The sequence below is a fragment of the Tachypleus tridentatus genome, chromosome 5 (assembly GCF_004210375.1).
Source record: "Tachypleus tridentatus isolate NWPU-2018 chromosome 5, ASM421037v1, whole genome shotgun sequence".
Taxonomy (NCBI): Eukaryota; Metazoa; Arthropoda; class Merostomata; order Xiphosura; family Limulidae; genus Tachypleus; species Tachypleus tridentatus.
This window is the reverse complement of record NC_134829.1, coordinates 8,475,204-8,499,201: the sequence shown is the minus strand read 5'-3', so window position 1 is coordinate 8,499,201 and position 23,998 is coordinate 8,475,204. Positions and strand designations below refer to the sequence as shown.

At 34.2% G+C, this 23,998-nt stretch overlaps 1 protein-coding gene across 4 annotated transcripts; it reads left to right on the top strand.

Annotated features, from left to right (window-relative positions):
- The first annotated feature begins 10,099 nt into the window (after window positions 1-10,099).
- On the top strand, window positions 10,100-23,524 carry LOC143250455 (organic cation transporter protein-like). 4 transcript variants are annotated; one of them, XM_076501013.1, is made up of 10 exons: window positions 10,100-10,274; window positions 11,035-11,434; window positions 11,797-11,900; window positions 13,647-13,801; window positions 14,646-14,814; window positions 18,374-18,521; window positions 19,046-19,134; window positions 20,543-20,757; window positions 22,549-22,643; window positions 23,202-23,524. In XM_076501013.1, exons 2-10 carry the CDS (start codon window positions 11,246-11,248, stop codon window positions 23,340-23,342), a joined length of 1,305 nt encoding a protein of 434 aa, XP_076357128.1. In that variant the 5' UTR covers window positions 10,100-10,274; window positions 11,035-11,245; the 3' UTR covers window positions 23,343-23,524. The 4 variants fall into 4 exon arrangements, with proteins under 4 accessions (XP_076357128.1, XP_076357129.1, XP_076357125.1 ...); XM_076501014.1 differs by having other exon boundaries at window positions 10,103-10,274; window positions 13,749-13,801; window positions 22,462-22,643; XM_076501010.1 differs by having other exon boundaries at window positions 10,103-10,274; window positions 22,462-22,643.
- Window positions 23,525-23,998: the final 474 nt, after the last annotated feature.

The following is a 23,998-nucleotide window of genomic DNA, read 5'->3' as shown; positions in this document are numbered from 1 at the left end:
ACTTTTTTATCTAGTGTGCGCTGTAGTATTAAATGTAACAATGGTTAGCAGTTGTTAAATTACGCATATCCATATTATTAACAAGGCGAAGAGAGTTTGAAGTTCATGACGTGTTATATTGTCGAATGTTCACATTTTTTCGTGTTTCGTACTCTGTAATATTAAATATAACAATGGTTATTAGTTTTTAAATTACGCTTATCTATATTATTAAAGAGAGCAAGAGACTTTGAGGTTCATGACATGGGATTTGGAGAATGTTCACATTTTTCTCTGGCGTACATCATAATATCGAATGTAACAATGGGTATTCAAAAAGGCAAGAACAAAGTTTCACTTTATGATCCCATTATTTAATGGAAGAAATTTTCCATGCTGAAATCGTTAATCATTTCCAATTGATAAATAAAGAATATATACTTGCCTTATATATATATATGCAGGGGCGTAGATTCTGGGGGGATGGAGGGATGTATATCCCTCCTTCATTTTAGGTGGGGGTATGGTGCATACCATCACCCCCCTATAGTCTGTTTAATTGTTTTATTGCATCACAGGCCTACAAATTGTGTGTTTGTTCTTGTGATTCTCGTGTTCTTACCAATCAAATTACATAATTAGGCCTAGATGTAGGCTTTTTCAGTAGCCGAAATGTACATCTTTAATATAGGCGTGCTTCTAAGCTTTTCGATCTAAGCGATAGTTCGTATCAGTCAGTAGGCTTAAGTATATATGCAAATATCGTAGCAACAAGGTTCCACTGTGACTGCATGTTTACAGCTTTCAGGTTCACGTAATCAGAGATTACCAATTTGCAAATTGAACAGTCCACATAAGTGGTTGCAAAAATCATCCTCCCCATCGGGTGTAAAAAATCTACGCCTCTGTATATATGTATGCTTTTTTATTTTTGCTAGCGTTTGCCTTCATCTTGTTCGGTAAGTCTGAGTCCTTACAACGTTAAAATGTAGGTTTAGGTGCTTGCGTATAAAACTGCTAAATGAGGAAATGTCTCTTCTAACTAATTAAGAAATACCAGCCACTGATTTGGGTAAAATGTATTTTAATGTCAGAAAACTAGCTGAAAGATAGCAATGACGGAAGTTTCGACACAATTGGCAAATTTTCTTATTTACTTTGATTGTGCGCGTTATACGCTAAAGAAGCGTCGTTTTGTTGTAAGTTTTACAGTGACAAAATACCATAACCTTTAATTTGCAAGAGAAATTGTTTGTGTAAATGGGAACTTTGAATAGTTTTACTGTTTCTTTTTCTAGTTCTTGTATTCTAGCCGTTTTATTACATTAAAGCGAAGTGAACATTGAGACGGAAATGTTTTTAAAATAGTTGTATTTGTAAAATATATTATTATCTAGCTATATAAAATTGTCTAAGTTGTTTTGACCCTGAAAATATATAATGTAGAACATATATGAATATTAGATAAACTGATCTAATCAGACATTAAATCTATACAATCCAAATTTTAATATTCGACAAGTGTTAAGAAATGATACGGTGTGAATGAAACTGATTAATCACATCATACAATCGTTACACGTTATGTGTCTGCTACTATCACATATCATAAATGTGGTACAGTATATATTTACTACTTTTAAACTTGGTTATATGTCACATGTTAACTACAATTGCGTAATACGTTAGAACCTATATTGATTGGTGTTCGGTGTATCCTACTATTCTTTAATATTTTTTAGCTACTACTATATATAAACCATTGTCTGACAATTCTCCAGTTTGTGAGCAGATTGTGATGTAATACTGAATAAAAAATATTGGAATATATTTAATTCCGTTTCCAAACTTAACCTAATACTAAGTTATCCTAAAACTAGGCAAAATTACTATATTGTACACACACCACTGTAGTGATTTCTGACAGTAGCGTGATGGGCTTGAAGTGTAGATACATTCAAATTTTCCTTTCAAAAGAAGCTTGTCTTTTCTGAAACATGTCTCTCAAAATTAAAGTCAAGATAAATGACATGTGTCATGAGGCCAAAACATCCTACAGGACAGTCAGTGTGTTATTAACAGCATTGATAATTTATCGATGTTAACTTCAAAGTTATTCATAAATTTGACCAAATTTTAGGAGCACGCCTACACAATATGTCACGTGAGCTATCGGTCTTAAATGTTTATTACAGCTTCACCTTTAAGTAGATGTGAACTGTGTTTAGTTTTTGTAATTCGGCTTAAAGACAGCTGATTTAGCGCAGCAGAATTAAACGGTGTAAAGACATTCACTTAAGTAATTATTGGTTAGGCCACGCAAAATATATTATCAGTATCTTGATCTAGTTTCAAAAGAATCACACAGGTAAACGGTTATTATTCATTATTCGATGTCAACTTTCAAGCGCGAATTTGCTAAATTTTATGGTCTTTTACGTAAAAAGCATTTAACGTCACGTGATATTAACTTAAGCAACTAGTTTAAATAAAGACGTTTGATACGACTGAATACATGGACATTGCCCTGAAAAGGACCAAATAAAATTCAGTTCACAGTCATAAATATCAATCTGCCAAGAATATAAGTACGGGGAGGAGGAAGAGGTCATAGAGAACCTGACCCTCCAGGGTATGTACCCAAACACCGACGACATTCATTCATTCATTTGAACTGAGTGCATTCTGTTGGTGACATGAAACTGATAATCTAGTTTCCCTAGGATTACTATAAAGAAATTTATTAACACTGTTTTAAAGAAGAGAAATATAACCATATATTTTAAAGAATATTATTAATTCTGTAAAGTACAGGTCTGTTCCAAATAATAGGGTGGAGATCTTAAAGCTAATGTCTAACTATCGAGTGTCACATTTTATTCGCTGTGGTTTGTCGGCGTATTGACAAAAAGTATTGCTATATAATCAAAAACATCTTAGGTGTGAAAAAGGTGTGGCCAAAAAATAGAGAACAAGTAACTTAAACGAATGAAATCAAAGGTGATGGCGAAACAGGTAGCTACACTTCTATAATTAATAAGAATTTTAAGGCAAATATCCATTCATTACTTCTAGAAGTGAAAAGAAAAGTGTGGAGAAATATGGAGCATGTAACTTAAAAAAATGAAATTAAAATTCTTTGATAGATTGTTTAGGCAAAGTATTTATAATGAAACTCCGTAGAATGAACGGGAACTTTCTGTGGTGGAGACACAAGTGTAAAGAACGACGTTTCTAAAGCCTTCCGCTTTTCGTCTTCAGGTCAGTGTGTGTCAAAACGCAAACTAACGTGGCAGGGGTTTAGTTTAGAGAGAGAAATCTGAAGAATGCTCTCTCCAACTGGGGTGATCAGGAACGTTGAGGTTCCTCTTCGTCCCCTTTCGTGAAAGATTATTGAAATTAGCAGGGGGGGGGTGTTTTTCTTTTATTTTGACACTTTTTTTTGGGTGAAGGAGTGAGGTTGGCCATAATATTGATGAGCGAGACAAAGGTAGCACTGGAGAAACCAGCCAGACCAGATCCTGAAAAGCAGATGTTAAAGTAAATATGAACATGAACATAAACGCCAACGACCCGATTCAGAGCATTGCAATAAAGTTGCCTTGGCTGGGATCTAAAGATCCAATGCCTAAGATTTGGGAATGCCCCGAGAAAATCCACTTTCATAGGACAAGTGCCCAAAGATTTACCTGCCCTGTGCCCGAGACCTGAAAAAGAAATACATAATATATACGTGAGGTTTGTCCTTTATATACTTTGTTGTGTGATTTGTGATTGCTGAAATATGTTGTGTGGTGAAATATATTTGGTTGGTCAATGTGTGTAAGAAAGGAAAATATTTGATAGGTATTTAGGTTAATTTATAATTTCGTTCCGTCAATGTGTGTCGCAAACGCAAACTGACGTGGCAGGGGTTTAGTTTAGAGAGAGAGAAATCAGAAGAATAATATTTGTGTGATATTTCCGTTAGTCTATTTCTTAGTGTTGGTAGGTTGCTGATTTGATGTATATAATTTACTGGCGTGAATGACGGTAGACTGAATGCAGATCTTAGTATTCTGTTCTGTTGAACTTGGATTTGACATATTGTATGTTACTTGACATCCATACTCTATTAGTGGACGGATGTAAGCCTTGTATATTTGGATAATGGTGTTTGGTGAACATTTCGATTGTCTACTGGTTAGAGTCATTAGGTGTGAAATACGTTTTCTAATTGATGAGTGTATATTGTTAACATGTTTTTTCCATGTCAGTTTTGTGTCGAAAGTGATGCCAAGGAATGTGATGTTTTTGCTCATGTTAATGGTCGTATTTCCGAGTGATAATTTTATTTTTTGTAGAAGGTGATTGCTTGTGTTTTGTTTGGATTTAACACTACTCTTTACTTGTTACTCCATGTTGAGACGTTGTTCAGTGATTCTTGTACGCGAGACATGGCCATCACTGGGTTTCTGGAGGTGCTCCAGATAGCGATGTCGTCTGCGTATTGTGAATTATGCGTGTATGTTAGATTTGGGAAAGGTATGTCACTGACGAAAATAATATATAGAAGTGGAGAGAGGACTGATCCTTGGGGCACTCCTGCGGTTATATTAAATGATTTAAATATAGTTTTATTGACTTTTACTTGTGCTGTTCTATCTGTTAGGTAATTTGATATCCATTTAACTATAGTAGGATTTATTTTCAGGTGTTTTAGTTTGTATTTGATGGCATTGTGCCATATGCTGTCGAATGCTTTTATGATATCTAGGAATACCCCAATGGTTACTTGGTTGTAACTTGAAAGCTTTATAGACTGATTCGGTGAGTCGTGTGAGGTGATCTGTTGTTTGTCTGTTTTTCCTGGAGGCATTTTGAGATTCTGGAAGGATGTTATTTGATTCACAAAAATGGAGAAGACGGTTGGAGATAACTCTCTCCATCAGTTTGCCAAGGCAGCTTAACAGACTGATGGGACGGAAATTATCTGAATTGGTTCTGTTGGTTTGTTTCTTTGGGATCGTGGTTATGATGGCTTTTTTCCAAGTGTCAGGGTAATATCCAGTTGCTAGTGAAATGTTCATGATGTTTGTGAGGTGTTGTAATAGGAGAGTAGAGCTTTTTTTCAGAATAGTGTTTGGAATTTGGTCATGTCCGGGGGAGGTATTCTTCAAGTTTTTGATATTAATTTTTAGTTCAGTTATGGTTATTTTTCTATTAATTGAACTTGAGTATGCTTCTAGTGTCTCGCCAGTGTGTGTCATTTTCATTTCCTTTAGACTTGACAGTAGTTTTGGTTTTAAAGACCTTAGGGATATCCCTAAGGCAAACCAGGGGCGCTCAGAAACTTTTGTTTCTCTTCAGCCCCACACATGAGTTAGGTGTGATGAGGGGGATATCAATTTTATTGTTATGTGTCAGGATGTGACTATGATATTTGGTTGTTGAGGAGCAGGAGAGCCGGGATGATAGGCTTTAGTCGGAGAGCTGGATCACGAACAGGAAGATGAAGGCTGCAGCGGGTCTTGCATTTTTCTTGGGACCAGTAACGTAGAGAGAGACAAGATTAGTGGTAAAGGGAGAGAGTGGTAGAAAGGTAGATATAGAGAGTAATAAAAGTTGAAGGGATAGCGCTATAGGGGGAACGGTGCATGAGAGTAAGGGAATAGGAGGGGTGGATAGAGAAGGGAGTAGGGATAGACGGACCTTACAGGGCCTGGTTGCCTGGGTTCTATAAATCCAATGGCAAAAGATTTAGTGTGGGGGAAACCGGAGTACCCGGAGAAAACCACTTTTACTGGGTGGGCGCCGAAAAATATACCCACCCAGTGCCCAACCTGAAATATAAAAAGAAGTGTTAATGGCATGTATACACTTGGTTAGTTAGCATTGGTCACTATGGTTAATGGTCCGATTTAAAGGTGAAGTATACTTAGTCCAGGTAAGAGGGGTATCTGCTATTTGAAATAATTGGCGTGTTTGGCGGTTTCCGTTATAAGCTTTGGTATAATAGTGTTAATGGCATGTATACACTTGGTTAGTTAGCATTGGTCACTATGGTTAATGGTCCGATTTAAAGGTGAAGTATACTTAGTCCAGGTAAGAGGGGTATCTGCTATTTGAAATAATTGGCGTGTTTGGCGGTTTCCGTTATAAGCTTTGGTATAATAGTGTTTGGAGAGTTTGATAAATCGGTCCTTAATTGGTGATAGTTGGGTTAGGGAGTTCGGGTAGCTTGGGGGAGTGTAGTTGGGAAGACGGTAGGCAATTTTAATGACCCGGTTTTGCAAGTTTTGTAGTAGTGAATATTGTTTTTCAGACATGTTACAAGTGGTTGGGTTACCATATTCGAAAAGAGGTCTTATGAATGCTTTATATATGGTGATTATGGTTTTGGGGGAGCATCCTTTGTTGGGTCCACTGATGCGTTTCAAGAAAAAGATTCTTTTGCTTGCTTGTTTGGCGATTTCCTGAAAGTGTGGGGTCCAGGAAAGATTGTTAGTTAGAGTAAGACCTAGAAAGGTTACAGATTTTGTGAAACGAATGTCAGTGTTATTCAGGTTGAGTTTAATATTTTTGAATTTTTTCCTATACTTGTTGACTTTTCTATGGAAGGTTATAGCTTGCGATTTTGAGGGGTTTAAAATGACACGCCATTTATTACACCATTTGGATACTGCATTCAGGGATGCTTGAACACGTGAGGCTGCAGTATGGGGATTACATGAGGTGCTCCAAATGGCGATATCGTCTGCATATTGTGAGATGAGGGTTGAGTTAAGTGAGGGAAATGGTATGTCATTAACGTATATATTGTATAATAGTGGACTGAGTACTGAACCTTGGGGGACGCCTGCATTAAAACTAAATGGGTGTGAGATCGAGTTGTTTATCTTGATACTTGCTTTACGATTGATGAGGAAGCTGGATATCCAGCGAACTAGGATAGGAGGAATGCCGATGGTTAAGATTTTATGGCGAAGGCCATCATGCCAGACTGAGTCAAATGCTTTTTGGACATCTAGAAAAGTAGCGACAGTTGTTTGTTTCCTATTGAATCCTTTGAATATTGATTCTGTGAGACGTGCGAGGTGATCAGTGGTTTGCCTGTTTTTCCTACCAGAATTTTGATTTTCGCTGATTAGGTTGTTAGTTTCGAGATAGCAATTAATCCTATTGGTTATAGATTTTTCCATAAGTTTTCCTAGTGTGTGTCTAAACTAAACTAAACTAAATTAACGTGGCAGGGGTTCAGTTTAGAGAGAGAGAAATCAGAAGAGTTATCTCTCCAACTGGGGTGTTCAGGAACTTTGTAGTTCCTCTTCGTCCCCTTTCGTGGATTGTTATTAAGATTAAGTGGTGGTTTTTTTTATTATTATTTTAATAAATTAATTATCGTTATTATTCTTGACTTTTTGGGTGGAGAATGTCTCACTAAATGTTCTTTTGGGTGGAGGCAAAGGCAGCAGTGGAAAGAAAGGCCGGGACCTGTCCCGAAAGGAAAAAGTTGGGCAGATGTGAACATGAATGTAATTCATTCAAATTCAGATCAAATCAAACGGCCCGATTCTGGGTCTGGCAAAAAGGTTGCCTAGGCTGGGATCTAGAAATCTAATGCCTGAAGATTTTGATGTGGGGGGAAACGGGAGTGCCCCGAGAAAACCCACTTTCACACGACAGGCGCCGAAAGTTTTGCCTGTCGTGTGCCCTGTACCTGAAAAAAAGGAATTCATGTTAATAACATAGATTTTATTTATTTAGATTCTTTGTTGAGTGGATTGTGATTCTTGAAATATGTTGTAAGGTGATATGTATTTTGTTGGTGCACTTGATAATTTGTGTAGTGATGCCGTTAGTTTGTTTCTATTTTCTGCTTTTAGATAATATTTGAGAGAAAGTTCTGTTATTGTATCTCTCATAGTTGGTAAATTACTAATTTGGTGTAGATAATTTGTTGGCGTAAAAGATGGTAAACTGAATGCGGATTTTAATATTTTGTTTTGTTGCACTTGGATATTTTGGAGTGTGTTGTTTGACATATTGTATGTTACTTGACATCCGTACTCTATTAGTGGACGGATGTAAGCCTTGTATATTTGTATAATGGTGTTCGGTGCGCATTTCGATTGTTTACCAGTTATAGTCTTTAGATATGAAATCCTTTTTCTGATTGATGAGTGTATATTGTTTATGTGTTTTTTCCATGTTAGTTTTGAGTCGAAAGTGACGCCAAGGAATGTGATGTTTTTGCTCATGTTAATGGTTGTGTTTCCAAGTGATAGTTTTATTTTTTTCAAGATTTTTTCTTTGCTTCCTTAGTTTTCTATAGAGGTGATTGCTTGTGTTTTTGTCGGATTTAACACGACCCCCCCCCTTGTTGCTCCATGTTGAGACGTTGTTTAGTGATTCTTGTACGCGAGACATGGCCATTACTGGGTTTCTGGAGGTGCTCCAGATTGCGATGTCGTCTGCGTATTGTGAATTGTGTGTGTATGTTAGATTTGGATAGTGTGTGTCTAGGTGTTATCAGTCTTTTATAGTGTTCTGGTGGATTGTGGAGAGCGTGTTATGATTGGTTGGATTATCACTGTTTCTGATTGGAGGAGAGATTTCCTGTAGATTCAACCAATGGCAACCACAGGTTGCTCACCTCTAATCCGGAATCTCTGTTTAGTGAAGGTTTAATAGTGTTAATAGAAAATGATTCTTTGATGTTTCTTATCTTCCAGAATTTGTCTGTGTCGATTATTCTACTTTTCAACCTTCTTAGGCCAAACTCTCTTTGTTAGCCTGAAAATGACCTAAGAAGGTCGAAACATTGTTCTGTACTTTATTTTAATTAAAGTACTAATACTCAAACCAACCGTCTTGAAAATACCTTTTTGCTTCAAGTGGGTTTCTCGTCTTCATGAAATTATATTTACTAGAAAAGGAGCAATGTGTTACATGAGTGATAACTACGTTGTATGATAAACCCTACCCGGGCTGTATTATGCTGTTCTTCCTTAGGTGGGTTCTCTTAATTATCTAAGCCTAATCACTAAACTGTATTCGTTTTAGATGTCCATAGCAGGTCACATCCTTTTGGACGTTTTGGAGTATTACTTCCTAAACTCTGCCATTTATTTTTCATGTTTGTGTTGTTATTGTCCCAGTAGATGTTTCTTGGCTCTCTTGGGTTGATAATTTCGAAAATATAATCGTTGTTTGTAGACTAGCTCTGTGAAGCTGCTTGTTCCACCAACTGATCGTGAACTAATGTTTCCATGGTGTAAATTTTCCATTAATTAGTAATTCTGTATAGAAAGTCCTTTAACAATAAAATCAAATTCTAACACCATAAAAGATAGGCTTAGCCTAAATGCGTGTTTTTTTTCTGTTAATTGTTAAATAATTATTTCTTATCTGAATAATTTAAAATGATTATTATGTGATATTACGACTTGTACTCGACAGAACCAGTCTGGGCTAATCAGAAGCGTTGATACGAAGTTTCGAAAGAGCCTCCTCCTGATAAAAAAAAAAAAAAAAGTAATAATTCCTTTTTCGGTTACACAGCTGGCCAACTACAGAGAATTCCATAGATACAAGTTTTGGAAACATGAATAACTTTACTGTTACTCTTCCATTTACAGGTCCGGAATGGCCAGGTGGTCAAGGCGCTCCACTCATAATCTGAGGGTCGCGGGTTCGAATCCTTGCCACACCAAACAAACTCACCCTACAGCGTTATAATGTGACGGTCAATCCCACTATTCGTTGGTTAAAGAGTAGCCTAAGAGTTGGCATTCCCTCTAGTCTCACACTTCTAAATTAGGGACGGCTAGCGCAATAGCCCTCGTGTAACTTTGCGCAAATTTCCAACCAAACCAAACCGTTCACGTCTCACCCGTAAGACGTAATGACGTGAAGTGTAATTATTACTGTTCATTCTCTCGTTGTATGACACGTGGCAATTGTTATTTTAGTACAACATAAATCAGTTATAAGTTTCTTCGAGACGCGTAATTTTTTATACGCATCTTGTCGCCGTAGAGACAAAAATCTCATATAGTTAGAAACTATGACAAAAAATGACATGGAACATATGTCACGTTTCTCGATTTGCATAAATCTTCACGATAAAATTGAAGATTGGTGTAAAGAAGTGTTAACACGTGGATGTTACGTGGCTCCAGTTTTGGCTCGTATACGGATGTTTACCGAGGTCGTCTCAAGATAGTTTCGAAAGGTGGGAACCTTATTTTATAAGAAGACTCTTATCTCACCCAATTTCCAATTTAAATCAACTTGATCGGGTGCTACCAAAGGTAAATGTCTTCTTTACTTACTAAAAAGAAAACTTTGTAATACTATTTACTAACTTTCATCTGATCCATATTTCTGTATGTCTGTTTGCTAACATCACGCTCATTTTCTTAAAAATATTTTGAACAACTTAATCGAAATGCAGCGTACTTTGCGATTTTATCACAACTTGTTTATAAATGTCGTTTCTTCAACAGTGTACTTGCTATCTGTTGATTAGTTGTGCGTCAGCTTAGTGATGGTAAAGAAAATTCCAACATCAGCAAAACAATATGATAAATATAAAGCACAAGTCGTCAGTCTAGCGTAACGTTTGGTGACAAGGGCCACCACAAAGTTTACATTCTGACGTAACATTTGACAATAAGGAACATTATAATGTTATAAGTCTAACGATGATGAGGACCACCACGACGTCAACAATTTAATGTAACGTTTGCTCGAAATTCAACAAACTAAAATAATCGAAGACAAATGTGTTAAAGAGAAGTTACTACCAGGGATTTTATCGATTATTTTTAAATGTGTTAAATTTTGTTTTTTAAGACATTATTAGCTTCCTCTTTGTTCGAAACTTAGGGAATATTTTATAAAATGTTTTACCAGTGCGTAAAATTTGATTTATTTTAGTTTCATTTTTAAAATGTTACTCTAGGATTGTTTTATTTAAAAAGTGTATGTATATATTTGTACTTCTAGATCAACTGTGTTAATATTTTAGAATATTACAGATATAACTCACTTTATTCTTTCTGTCTACAGAATTATCTCTTTTTAAACGTCCATGTAAGGATGAAATCACCCAGAGAAGATATTACACTCATTATTGGCGGCACAGGACCATGGCAGAGAAGAGTTTTTCTTTTGATTTTTTGTCGCGATTTTGCCTAATGCTTGGCATATTCTAGTAATAACATTTTTGGCTCCTATTATTGATCACTGGTGTGGCGGACGTCCAGAAGTTTTCCACAATATGTCAGAAGAAGAATGGAAGAACTTCAGTGTACCAGTGGTGGCTCAGGAAACAGGACAACAGTCGTTCAGCAAATGCTGGATGTATGACGTAATGAATAATACAAATTTGAACAATACTCGTGAAGTTCACTATTGTTTCGAGTGGGAATACGACCACACACAGTACAAGTCTTCAATAGTAGAACAGGTTTGTTAAAACTGAAAAAACGGTAAGCGATATGTGGATGTTTTTACTATCAGTAGTAGAACAAATTTGTTCAATAGAAAATTAAAATTTGGTGCCCTATACACGGGTTTCTAAAAAACATCAAATTGCATATCTTATTTCTCGTGATGACGAGAAACATTTTCTACATGCATACTTGTGTGTCTTTCTCTAAATCTGAGAAGAAACTGTAAACAAAAAAACTCAATCCACTGAAAGCTAAATTAGTTTTAGCTTAGTGAAAACGGACAGGCTTGATCACAATGTATATTGCCTTTTCTGTTTGACTTTCCATCTATGTTTTGTTCAATTTTTGTGTTTTAACACCGATTCTGTACTTTCAGTGGAACTTAGTCTGTAACAACTCGTGGATGATATCTTTGAGTCAGATGTTCTACATGTCAGGCTATCTAGTCTCATCGTTTATAACTGGCCAACTCTCGGATAGGTAAGCACATTTCATCGAACTAGAACATAATCTCACACTGATACAACTTTTAATAGCTAGCGACATATTTCAGATCTCTGACATTCATATTGATAAAATTATAAGTACATTTCATACAACATTCTTTCACATAGATAAAACTGATAGCTAGCGACATTACTAAAATATCTGAAATTCTCTAATACTGACAGATAAGGACATTTAATAGAACATTCACTCACTGATATACCTCTGACAGCTGAGGACTTTTTCTGACATTCTCCCACACTGATATAAATTGTTTTAACTGCTAGTTATATTCTTCAGTGCTGCTACAATAATGGTTAAATGTTTTACATTATGATGGCTGAAACTTTACACATCTATATTATTAAACGGGTTTGTTAGTTGTTACAAATTTAAAGAATTAAGATGACCACAGATGATAACATTTCTAGATAACCATATTTGTTATTATATTGCCTCAAGGATAGTGAGATTTTTGCCATTAATTACTTATTTATTTGGATAATTCTTTGCTTATTGTTCTTGAAAGGGGTAAGATTGTACATTGTTTTTGTTGCTATTGTTTATTTATTCATATTGTTTGTTTATTGTTTGGTAAAAGAAGCTATTTTCTCTTATTTACGTGAATATTATTTTCGACTCAATGTTTCAGAATCCATACTTACATTACTAGGTTTTAAGCCAGAGATATTAACAATCTTACATTAACAGTAAAGCTACCATACATACAGTGATTTCTTCACAAATGTTACGTTAGATTAGCTTGATTGCTCTATTCAGTCTCTTTACTTGACTCTCGTCTATACAAGAACGAATACGGTTGTTGTATATACAGGTTGGTTACTTGACTTTAGATTTTGTCAAAGGCTTTTTCTTTGATTGAAGTGTTTAACGTTTGTTGGCCAGACAGTTGTTTGTTTATGAAGGGTAAGACTGTTCTATATACTGTTTTTTTATGGCTCACTCATTGTATCCATATTTGAATCTGTGAACAAGGAACATATTTTATTTATTGCAACATCCGACATTTTTGTAAGTCTTAAAATTCCCATATTTATGTTTTTATCTTGTTCTATGTGTGGTTTCTATGTTAATATATTTAACTGTGACGTAGTAGCCTTCTTCTTAAGTGTGTTTTTCTGAATCATTTCGGAAAATCATTATTCATAGATTTTTACTGTAACGTTGTCAATAAACGTGTATGTGAAGTTTGAAAAATCCACTGTTAACAAAATGTATGTAATCGCTTCTTTCCTTCAAAATTATATTTAACATTCGTCATTTTCCTCAGATTTAACGATAGCATTCTCAGATAGTTTGAAATCGGTGAAGTGTCGTTTTTAGTTATTTATTTTTAGCATTAATGATCTTCAAGTAACTTCAAACAGTGTTACTTTTACTGATTCTAGGCTGATTTTTTTAAAATTAAAAATGTTTATTGCACCTCCATTTTGATCCATTAGTTTTTCAAATTTGTTAAAAAATTAAATATAATACAATAAAGGTTTCACAATTAACTTTTTTAGATGACTTCTCGCTAAGTTTTCGATCCTTTGCTTTTTGTCATAATATATAGACAAGAACATTCTGTTTACTATTTCATGGTTCACATGTTGTATCGTTATTAATACATGAATATATGGGTAAAATTTCATTTAACGTTTTTGTATTCATCGATGAGAGTTGTATTTCCATTAAAAATATATATATGGACAAGAAACAAGTTTTGTTTTTCTTAAGATATGGCCGTCGACCAATCATTTTATTAAGCATAGCAGTGGGATCTTTGTCTGGAATCTTATGCGCATTATCACCAAGTTTTATAATTTTCGTTATTTTGAGATTCTTTGTAGCCTTGGGCGTGACTGGCGTTGTAACTTCTTCATTCGTTTTATGTAAGTACTAATTTCTATATCTAGATTTTAGATCTTAACAAGTGACTTTAAGTGTTTAAAATTTAGCCCAGTCTATATTTAGATCACCAATCCTATTAAACTTTTTTTAGTTTACATTGCAGACTCTTCTGTATAGAGATACCTAAATATATAGTTAAGTTTCTTTGTTATCTTGTTTCGTGGAAGACTTTGAAGGCGTGTCAAAAGTTATTAATCAATGCCGACTGCAGGGAATAGTTAGATTTAATATTATGAAGAAAAATATATTTATTAAACGTTTTAGGTATAATGGATAATAGTTTAAAAATGACTGCGAAAATTCATGTAATAGTTATTACAGATATGGAAAAGTTGAATTTTTAAATATTAAAAACTTAGAGATGAAAATAATACTAACAAATGTTGTTGTTCAAACAACATTTTACCGTAAGAACTGTAATATCTATTTCAAAAATCTCTTATTTTAAACGAACTTTTACAAATGAATTTCACACAAAATTTTAGGTGATGAGAGAAAAGATTCAAATTCCATATTAAGTGACTCTTTTCTCTCTTAATCATAATATACAGTAAGTTATAGTATAGAGGGCTAGTTCGTTACAACCACAGTAAATTATAGTATAGAAGGCTAGTTCGTTACGACTACAGTAAATTATCGTGTAGTTAATTCCTTATTGTTAGATTGTGGAATTCCAAATATTGTTTATTTAAAAGTTGTTATTACTTTTCAAAAGATGTTTTTCCAAAGTTTCTAATTAAACAAAGATAAACAGTTTAATTTCTATCGTTATTTTCAAGGAATATTGTGTTAGTCTGGCCTACAGTGAAATATATTTCTCTTTAGTAATGGAAATTGTAGATCAGAGCCAGAGATCGACACTGGGAATAGCTTTTCAGATGGGATGGGGTGTTAGCTCTTTAATCCTCAGTGTATTGGCCTGGTTTATTAGAGATTGGACATACCTTCAACTGAGCATCAGCGTACCAATGTTAGCTTTAGCCGGACACTGGTGGTGAGTATTTTCTTTACCTTATCAACTTCAAACGTTATTCTTGTAGACACAGAGGACGGCGAGGTAGAAGCATACAAAATACAAAATTCACTTTATATTTTCGTATTGTAATTTCTCAAAACAGAACTCGAGATTTTAGTATCATTTGAAATATTGTTATAATACAATTTCTAGATGCTTATACATAAGTAGATATATACATCATTACATTATACGAAGTACATCATTTCTTCATTATTTACATTGTACTAATGCAGCTTATACATAAGTAGATATATACATCATTACATTATACGAAGTATATCATTTCTTCATTATTTACATTGTACTAATGCAGCTTTCAAGAAACTCTTACATTTAACTACGTACATAAAATGAATTTTGTGAACTTGGCTAATGCGCCGCTGTTGTAAACCGAATTTATGCTAATTATCTTTTTATATTTCCATCTGAGTTTTGTGTTTACTTGTTTTACTGTCCTCTGTGCGAAACTGTTTTTCCTTGCCTTCCTTAATGTCTTAACATTACACATGATATTTTATTGGAAACATTCTGATTTCTTTCCTTGAAAGATTATATAACATGACATTTTCTTGTTAGCTCTCAACCCTTTCGGAAAGGGTTAGGCATCCAATAAGAGGCTCAATATGTTGTTTTTATACATAGAAATATATATCTATTCATATAATAAACCTTCTTCTATAGATTGTAAAAAGTTTGATTACTCCACTCAGTGGTAAACCTGCGAACTAAAAAAAAACATTTCGATATTCGTAGTGAGCACAGTACACTGGGTAGGTTTGTGCTTAACGATAAACAATTTACTAGTATGTATAATATACTTTTTATATGTAAACCAAAGGTTAAAACTAAATCTTGCATGTATACCAAATATGCTTCTTTTCTTGTCTATATTTTCATAAATTAGATTGCTACTGTTTTCTTTTTGTATATAAATCATTACTTCTTTGTCACTCTCTAAGTGACCTTACTGGTAAGTTTATAGATTTATAGCAGTATAATTTTGGGTTCGACTTTCTTGTGATTAAAAATTGGACACGAAAGTTGTTTATTTTTCCATTTACTCTTTTTCACTTTTTGTTTGCTATTCATTGTATCACAGTGAAGAGATTTGTCATTTATTTTAGTAGTTTTACTTCTCCATAAGCATACGTTTCTTACATTTTACGTAATATAATTCTATCTCTTCTTAACTAATTTTCTGAGTATTGGGATATGACATGGCCTGGTGGTTAAGGCGCTCAACTCACAATCTAAGGGTTGAAGGATCAAATCCTCTTCACAGAATACGCTCGTCCTTTCATCCGTGATGGCATTATAATTTGACGTTCAACCCCGCTATATATTTATAAAATAATAACCCAGAAGTGTGCAGCGAGTTATATAGCCTAGTTGTCTTCCATCTAGTCTCACTCATAAATTAAGGACTGCTAGTGCAAATAGTCCTCCTTTGCACAAAATTTCAAACATAATAGACCTTAGTTGTTGATATATTTTTCATTCATTTAATTCCCACTTGTTCCTTTTTTTTTCCCTCATGTTTCGGCCAAGCACGGCCAGGTTGACATAGCGCTGGACTCGCCCTTTCAGCTGTGGGGGCGTTATGTGTGACAATCAATTCCACTATTCGTTGGTAGCCCGACACTTGGCAGTGCGTGGTGATGACTGTTTGCCTTCTTTTACGCTAAAGTAGGGACAGATAGCACTGATGTAACTTTGCGCGCGAAATTCAAAACCAAACTAATTTATATGCAAAAACGGCTCGTTTGGGTTGAGAAAATATTTTACATAGAAGAGCGAACAACGTTTCGACCTTCTTCGGTCATCGTCAGGTTCACACATACTTTCTTTCTTTCGTTAGTTCCATCTGGTTTTCCTTTTCTCTCTACTCTTAGTTTCCCATTTTTCCTCTTAATTCCTTTGTGAACCTGACGATGACCGAAGAAGGTCGAAACGTTGTTCGCTCTTCTATGTAAAATATTTTCTCAACCCAAACGAGCCGTTTTTGCATATAAATTTCTCAACAAGTGGGTTTCTCGACATCACTGAAAACCAAACTAAATGCTTTCTTTCGTTAGTTCCTTCCGGTTTTCCTTTTCTCTCTACTCTTAGTTTCCCATTTTTTCATACTTTCTTTCTTTCGTTAGTTCCATCTGGTTTTCCTTTTCTCTCTACTCTTAGTTTCCCATTTTTCCTCTTAATTCCTTCTTCCTTCTAATAGTTTTCCTAGCTAACTACGAACAATTATCTTGTTTTGTGTCTCACTGATTATTAATGAACATGCATAGATATTCACTTTTTCAGGATAATATATATATGTATATAAAAGACAGCTGATGTGGGAGTAGAAAACCTTTATTTGAAAATCACAAAAGAAATAACAATGTTTCAACCTCCTATGGTCAACATCAGGCTGAGAACAATATTTTAAAACGTGACCGTTGTTGATCACGTGCCGTCGAGTCGACAGTAATGATAGGTGTACAATTATAGGAAGAATTGTAAATATCTATTATATGGTAGTTAATATTAAAGTTCTTTCTTTGTTATTCATTTCTCGCTCCATGAATTTCTCAACATAACTTGGCCCGATTAATGTCCCAGAACGTGAATTAGTGGATTAAATTTCGCGTCCATTAGCAAAAGTAACAAAAATAGGACATTCCAACATGATTACATCAGAACGTTAAAATAGTTAAAGCCAATTACTACTGTTTAGTTATGGTTGCCCAAACCTTGTCGATGGGTTCCACTTACCATATCATTTTTAATTTCTCTGGTCTATCGCATCAAAATTATGGGTGGTTAGCAAGTATATCTCTTGTGCAGCTTTGTTTGAATATCAAAAACAAATTCTTCAAAATCTTTTTACTTTATAATATAGGTATCTAAATTTACTTTTATCATAATATCAGTCATAAGTTATTTTTATTATAACACAAGTTTTCCAAAATTCTTTGTTCTATTATAATACAATAAATTTTTTGTTTTGAATTAAGCACAAAGCTACACAATGGGCTTATTTTTATATTATAAGAACAGTATGACTTTTATTTTCAATATATTGCAATGTCATGTAATTTATTTTTCACATATTAGTACTTTAATTTTGGCTTATTTCTGTTTTCCTTTTTCATCATTGAGTTTGTCCGTTATTAAAGCTATAAAAATTTTAATCCAATGGTTCATAACTTACCTTCTCTGCAATACACACAGTACTGCTCTTTCGTTTTTTGTAATAAAGTAAAATCCCAATAGGTCAAACAAGAATAGACAAAGAATTAAAAATTAGCGACGACATTTTGCAGATACCTTTTGTGCAACTTTACATGAAATTTTAAAATATAAACATCTCACTTTTTGTATTTGGATACAATCATTGGTATTGCTTTAAACTTTTCTCTCAGATTTCTTCCTTTTTATAATAAGTATTCTAAGCGATAGAGAGTGAAATAGAGGTTGATAAATTCAATGGCATACATTTTCGTTTTCAAGGATATAGTTCCTTTTTTGTTTATTCACAATTTTTATGTTTTAGGCTTCTTCCCGAATCTCCTCGTTTCTTATTGTCTCACCGAAGATTCCAAGAGGCGGAACACGAGTTAAAGAAAGCTTTGATAACAAATGGAAAAGACCCTTCAAACCTACCGTCGATCATGTCCAAACTGGTTGCAAATGTGGAGAATGTAATTGTCTACGTATTTCAATGTCAATCATAACTAACATATTAAAATACCCTTTGGAAATTAGCGTGCGGATTTTTAGCATATTGCCTTGAGTTAGGTTAGAAATATGATTAGTGACATTTAAAACTCCTTCAAAATTATGCTTGAAGATATGGTTGCGGCGAGTTTTGTTTCATTGATAAGTGGGTTAAGGCGTTCGACTCGTAATCTGATGGTCGCGGGTTCGAATCCTGGTCGCACCAAATGTGCTCGCCCTTTCAGCCGTGAGGGCGTTATAATGTGACGGTCAATCCCACTATTCGCTGGTAATAGAGTTGGCGGTGGGTGGTGATGACTAGCTGCCTTCCCTCTAGTCTTGCACTGATAAATTAGGGGCGGCTAGCACAGATAGCCCTCGAGTACCTTTGTGCGAAAGCAAACAAACAATCACCTTACTAAAATTAAAAAGATTTTTTTAATATTTCAGTTCATGAAAAATTTGTTGGGCATATTATTATTAGATTTTTTTTTTATTTATATTGCAGGAAAATAGCACGTATAAAGAGAAGACAGTTTTGGATTTGTTAAAAGTTCCGAAATGGAGAAAAAAGTCACTAGCTATGTTTTCAATTTGGTAAGTTTGTTAGTGTCTTAATTTTAAAAATTTGTCTCTTATTTATTTGTTCTTGCAGTTTCTCGTATAACTGTTCTTACCGAGACATCTTCGTGCTAAGTTATACAATAATATTAAAGTTTATCAATTTGATCATGTAGTTATATCACTACACACCGAGTCTTTGAGTATCCGACATGTTTCGAAGTTGTTTCTTAATTTAAAATGTAACGTGCATCAAATAATTGTTTCAAAACTATGGCGAGAAGATATACAATGAATACGTATGCAGCAAAAATATTCTAGAAATATTTGAAAAGTTATGTTTTTGAGATATAACTTGCCCCAAATTTTAATATTATAGTAAACAGAAGTTGCGATTCTGTTAGATTGCTTATGGTTTCTGTTAAGAATCTACAATGACTTTTTAAGTACTAACTTTATGTTGGGAGTTCATAAGTTCTGATTTGTTCTAGAAACATCTCGTGGTATGGTAACTTCATGCACCAACAGAGTCGTAGCGAAATGTTTAGGTAATAGTAGGATAAGTTTAAACACTGGAAACTAAGCATCGTGGGAGTTACATATTATTAATAGTAGAGAATGTGAAATTGATAAAAATAAGATAACACCCGAACAGCTATGCCAATATTAACATTCTTCATTATATAACATACTCCACTCTGTAAAAAAATCTCCTATTAAGACAGACATTTTTTAATACTATAGCCTTCCAAGTTGTGACTTTAGAACTTTAGTAAATATGATTAAAAACAAAAAGTTATCGTTGAGTTAGGAGTAACGCGAAACGCTTTTTAATTTATTTTACTTGGTATTTCGAGTTTTACAAAAAAATATCCTGCTTCATATAGCTATTAATATATACAAAATTCAGATATAATTGTTGTCTGCGCTATATAGTAAAACTCTACAGAAGACAGTTGATGGATAACCGTGAGTACGTGAAATACGTTTTACTCTATATTTGCTTTTGTATCTTAGTGCATAAGTTATCAACTAACTCTTATGTCCGCTCTATGTCAAAGACTCGAGCCTACAAATTGTGATTAAACATACTTTCAGTTAAAAGGAATGAAAACTGTAATGTGCAATGACCTGATGCTGGTAAAAATAACGTAAAATGTTTTTCTTGCACAACTCTGATTTTGAAATTCGTAACTCGCTGAGAACAGAAAAAAAATAAAAATAAAATTTGGTTTCTTAACGCTAGAAAACATTAGAGATGCGAAGAGCCTCACACACACTAAAGATAGAAAGTTATTTGTATAATTGTCACGTCGTGTTTTAACATCTTATTTTAGGAAATTTAAGCTCTATTAAAGTACAAGGAAAAAAAAGACTGATCTGAACGACAAAACGACGTAATATATTTATAAAAGTGAAAGTTAATATTTTATCACTTCATCAGGTTTGCCATTTCCTTCATTTACTTCGGATTATCTTTCAATACTAATAATCTCGGAGGAGATCCGTTCCTCAATTTTCTTATTGCGGCTGCAGTAGAGTTTCCATCATACTTTGGGACAATCTTCGTAGTGAAACGTCTGGGGAAAAAATTTCCCCTTGTGATATCAGTAATTATAGCTGGAGTTGCTTTGTTGTTGATTATTCCAGTTCCTTACGGTAAGAATTTATTTTGAAATTTAAATATTTAATTCTTTGTACAAACAGTATTAAGGAATACCGGAAATCTGTAATTTACCTTCATGTGGTGTGTGTGTGTGTGTGTGTGTGTGTGTGTGCGCGCGTATATATAATCCGTTTAAACCACAGTGTAAATAACCAAAACCAGCATTTTTAGAATCTATAGAACAAACCATTACACGTTAAAGATCAGCCTAACGTAACTGTACACGTTTAAAATATTCAAACTAGCTGGTCGCTAATAACTTTAGAATTAATAATACTACTACAAAGGAAATTATAAAACAAACGTCATAATTAGAAGTATTAAATTATTTGCCTTTTAACGAATAATTCCACTGCTTTAGAATATTTCTCATTTTTAGCCAGCACTCTGACCTATATAATTTGTAATCTAATAAACAAAAACAAAGTCCAAACAAATAATCAATAACGCTGCACAAATCAAAAAGCTCCCACAGGGCACAGGTTAGGGTATAAAATGTGCCCTAGGTTGTGGAGGTGGCAACGGGGATAGGACTCAAATTGCGGTTGATGATACACTGTTCATCAGTCTTGCATGAAGAAATTCGGGTAGTTGTGGGAAAGTGACTATTTTCCAAAGTATAAATAATAATAAGGTACTACCACTTGGGGGTAAGATAAACTTACCTCCCGAAGCTTGCATTCCAGCTTCCATTATGGTAGTAAAGCACTAATTAGCAGCCCAGTAGACAAATGATACTGGTATAAAGGTCCTAACCAGTTGTCTAAACTGATTAATATAACTCCCAACCACCACTAATAAAGTCCATTGTGACTATTAGACTCTAAACAAGCCTTTATATGTGATACGCTCTCCATCCGCATAAAGTGTCAAGTTGTTTTAAATGATCCTATTAACAACTAAAAATAATACTTTCATTAAAGTTTCTTTAATTTTTACTTTTATTTAATAATTCTTATTTATTATAGAATATTTTAATAAAATTACCTTGTGTACATAATTTTCATATGTCATTAATTGTATAATTCATCATATCTCCAGACTTATTTTCATTTATATTATTATTTTTCCTGTTACGTTGTTAAATTAGTCATATCGTCTAGGTTGTCGTCATTCTGTGTGACTCTCATACTGTTATGCGTTCGACTCATAATCCGAGGGTCGCGGATTCGCATCCAGGTCGCGCCAAACATGCTCGCATTTTCAGCCGTGGAGACGTTATAATGTGACGGTCAATCCCACTATTCTTTGGTAAAAGAGTAGCCCAAGAGTTTGCGGTGGGTGGTGATGACTAGCAGCCTTTCCTCTAGTCTTACACTGCTAAATTAGGGATGGCTAGCGCAGATAGCCCTCGAATAGCTTTTGCGCGAAATTCAAAATAACAAATAGCATACTGTTATTTTGCACATAACATTGTCAGCTATATCGTAAGATTATTATTATTAAAGTTCGTTTGTAATAGTTTTTCTCTTACTACGATTGTTTTTTTTCGCTGTTAATTAGTAATATTGGTTTAATTTTCCACAGAGTTCGTGTGATTATTATCTGTTTATTTTCCTTAAAACTGTTATTGTGTGTTATTAAAACTGAAATTGTTAGTTGGTGTAGTTTTATTTTCTTAGTAATACTTTGTTTTCTGAACGTGACGTTGTTATAGTCCATTAGAAGTGTAAGTTTTTAATTTTTACTTTCTTTAGAGTTGGTGTGGCTAAAGGTCACAATATCAATGGCCGGGAAGTTAGCGATTACAGCTTCGTTTACCATTGTTTACGTTTATTCTGCAGAAATCTTTCCTACTGTAGTACGAAATATTGGTGTAGGAACAAGTTCGGCTTGCGCTAGACTGGGCTCTATGTTAGCTCCCTTTGTTAAAGAATTGGTAAGAATTCTTCTTAAACCGATATTACATAAATACCTCAGAAATTGACAGGTAAAATATGGATATTTATATTAGTAAAAATACAAAATATCATCTAGAGCTTTTAATTACGTAAATTTAATTTATAAATATATAGAAAATTTTCACAAATATGAAACGCCTCCTATTTTATGCTTCTATTGTAACAACCGCCTTTACAAAATTACTAAATAATGACCGTAAAATTAAAAACGCTAGACTTCTACTTGAAGATAGTTTAATTCTTGATAAACACCGATATTTGTAAACGTAGCATGATCTGTTTTTGGTGTACACTTCTGGACTTTATTGTGTTTTTATATCAGTCTAGCATGAAGTGTTGTTTTAACATTGTATCAATCCCGTTTCTTACACCAAAAGTGAGTGATAATTATGACTAAAGCACCAACATTTTCTTCCTGTTGTAAGGATCTGTCGAACCTGTTGTTGTACTCTTCTTATTTACAAGATGTTTTTTTTTTAGCCATCAGACACCAGAACTAGATGGAACTAGTGATTAAAGTATGTTCATGTTTTCAGGGTACAGCTGTCCACCCAGACGTGCCATATGGGTTGTTTGGAGCGCTCTGCTTACTAGCCGGTTGTCTTATTTTAACCTTACCAGAGACACACAACAAACCCATTGCCGATACTCTACAAGAAGAAAATAGCATCGATTAAATCTTGCGTTGAAAGCGAAAACTAGTCTTACCACAACAGTTCTTACTAAATATAATGTTATTTTCTTATAACAGTAACAGGTTTGAAATATACTTTTGTTTGCAGAACTGAATATATTGTAAACTGTGTTATCACGATAAAAATTTCTGTACTTTTAAAATAAACATAATACACTTTCCGCAGTTCAAGTACGGTCTTTATATCTCAAGATAAACAAATTAAACGCAGTAAGACTGTGACAACGTGAAACAATGTTCAAGTATATACGATCATCAGACACTAATGGTTAATTTCTAATTTTCTTCCAGAACTAAAAGATATTAATTACCAATAATTGTCAGCCTATATTTCGTCTGTTCTTCTCTAGACAGATGGATTATTGCTGGGTTAGTGTATTTTCCTAAATTAGCCGATTGTGTAGATTTATACTTAATCCAAAACAACTATCGCTCAGTGGGACAGCGGTAAATCTTCAGATTTACAACTCTAAGATCAGGGATTCGACTCCCCTCGGTGGACACAGCAGATAGCCCCAAGTGGCTTTTCTGTAAGAACACCCACACAAAACAACAACAACACAATGCGTTGGACTGTACGTTCACAACACGTGCATTAAATATTATCTCCTCCTTACTAAGTGTTTAGAATATAGTTAT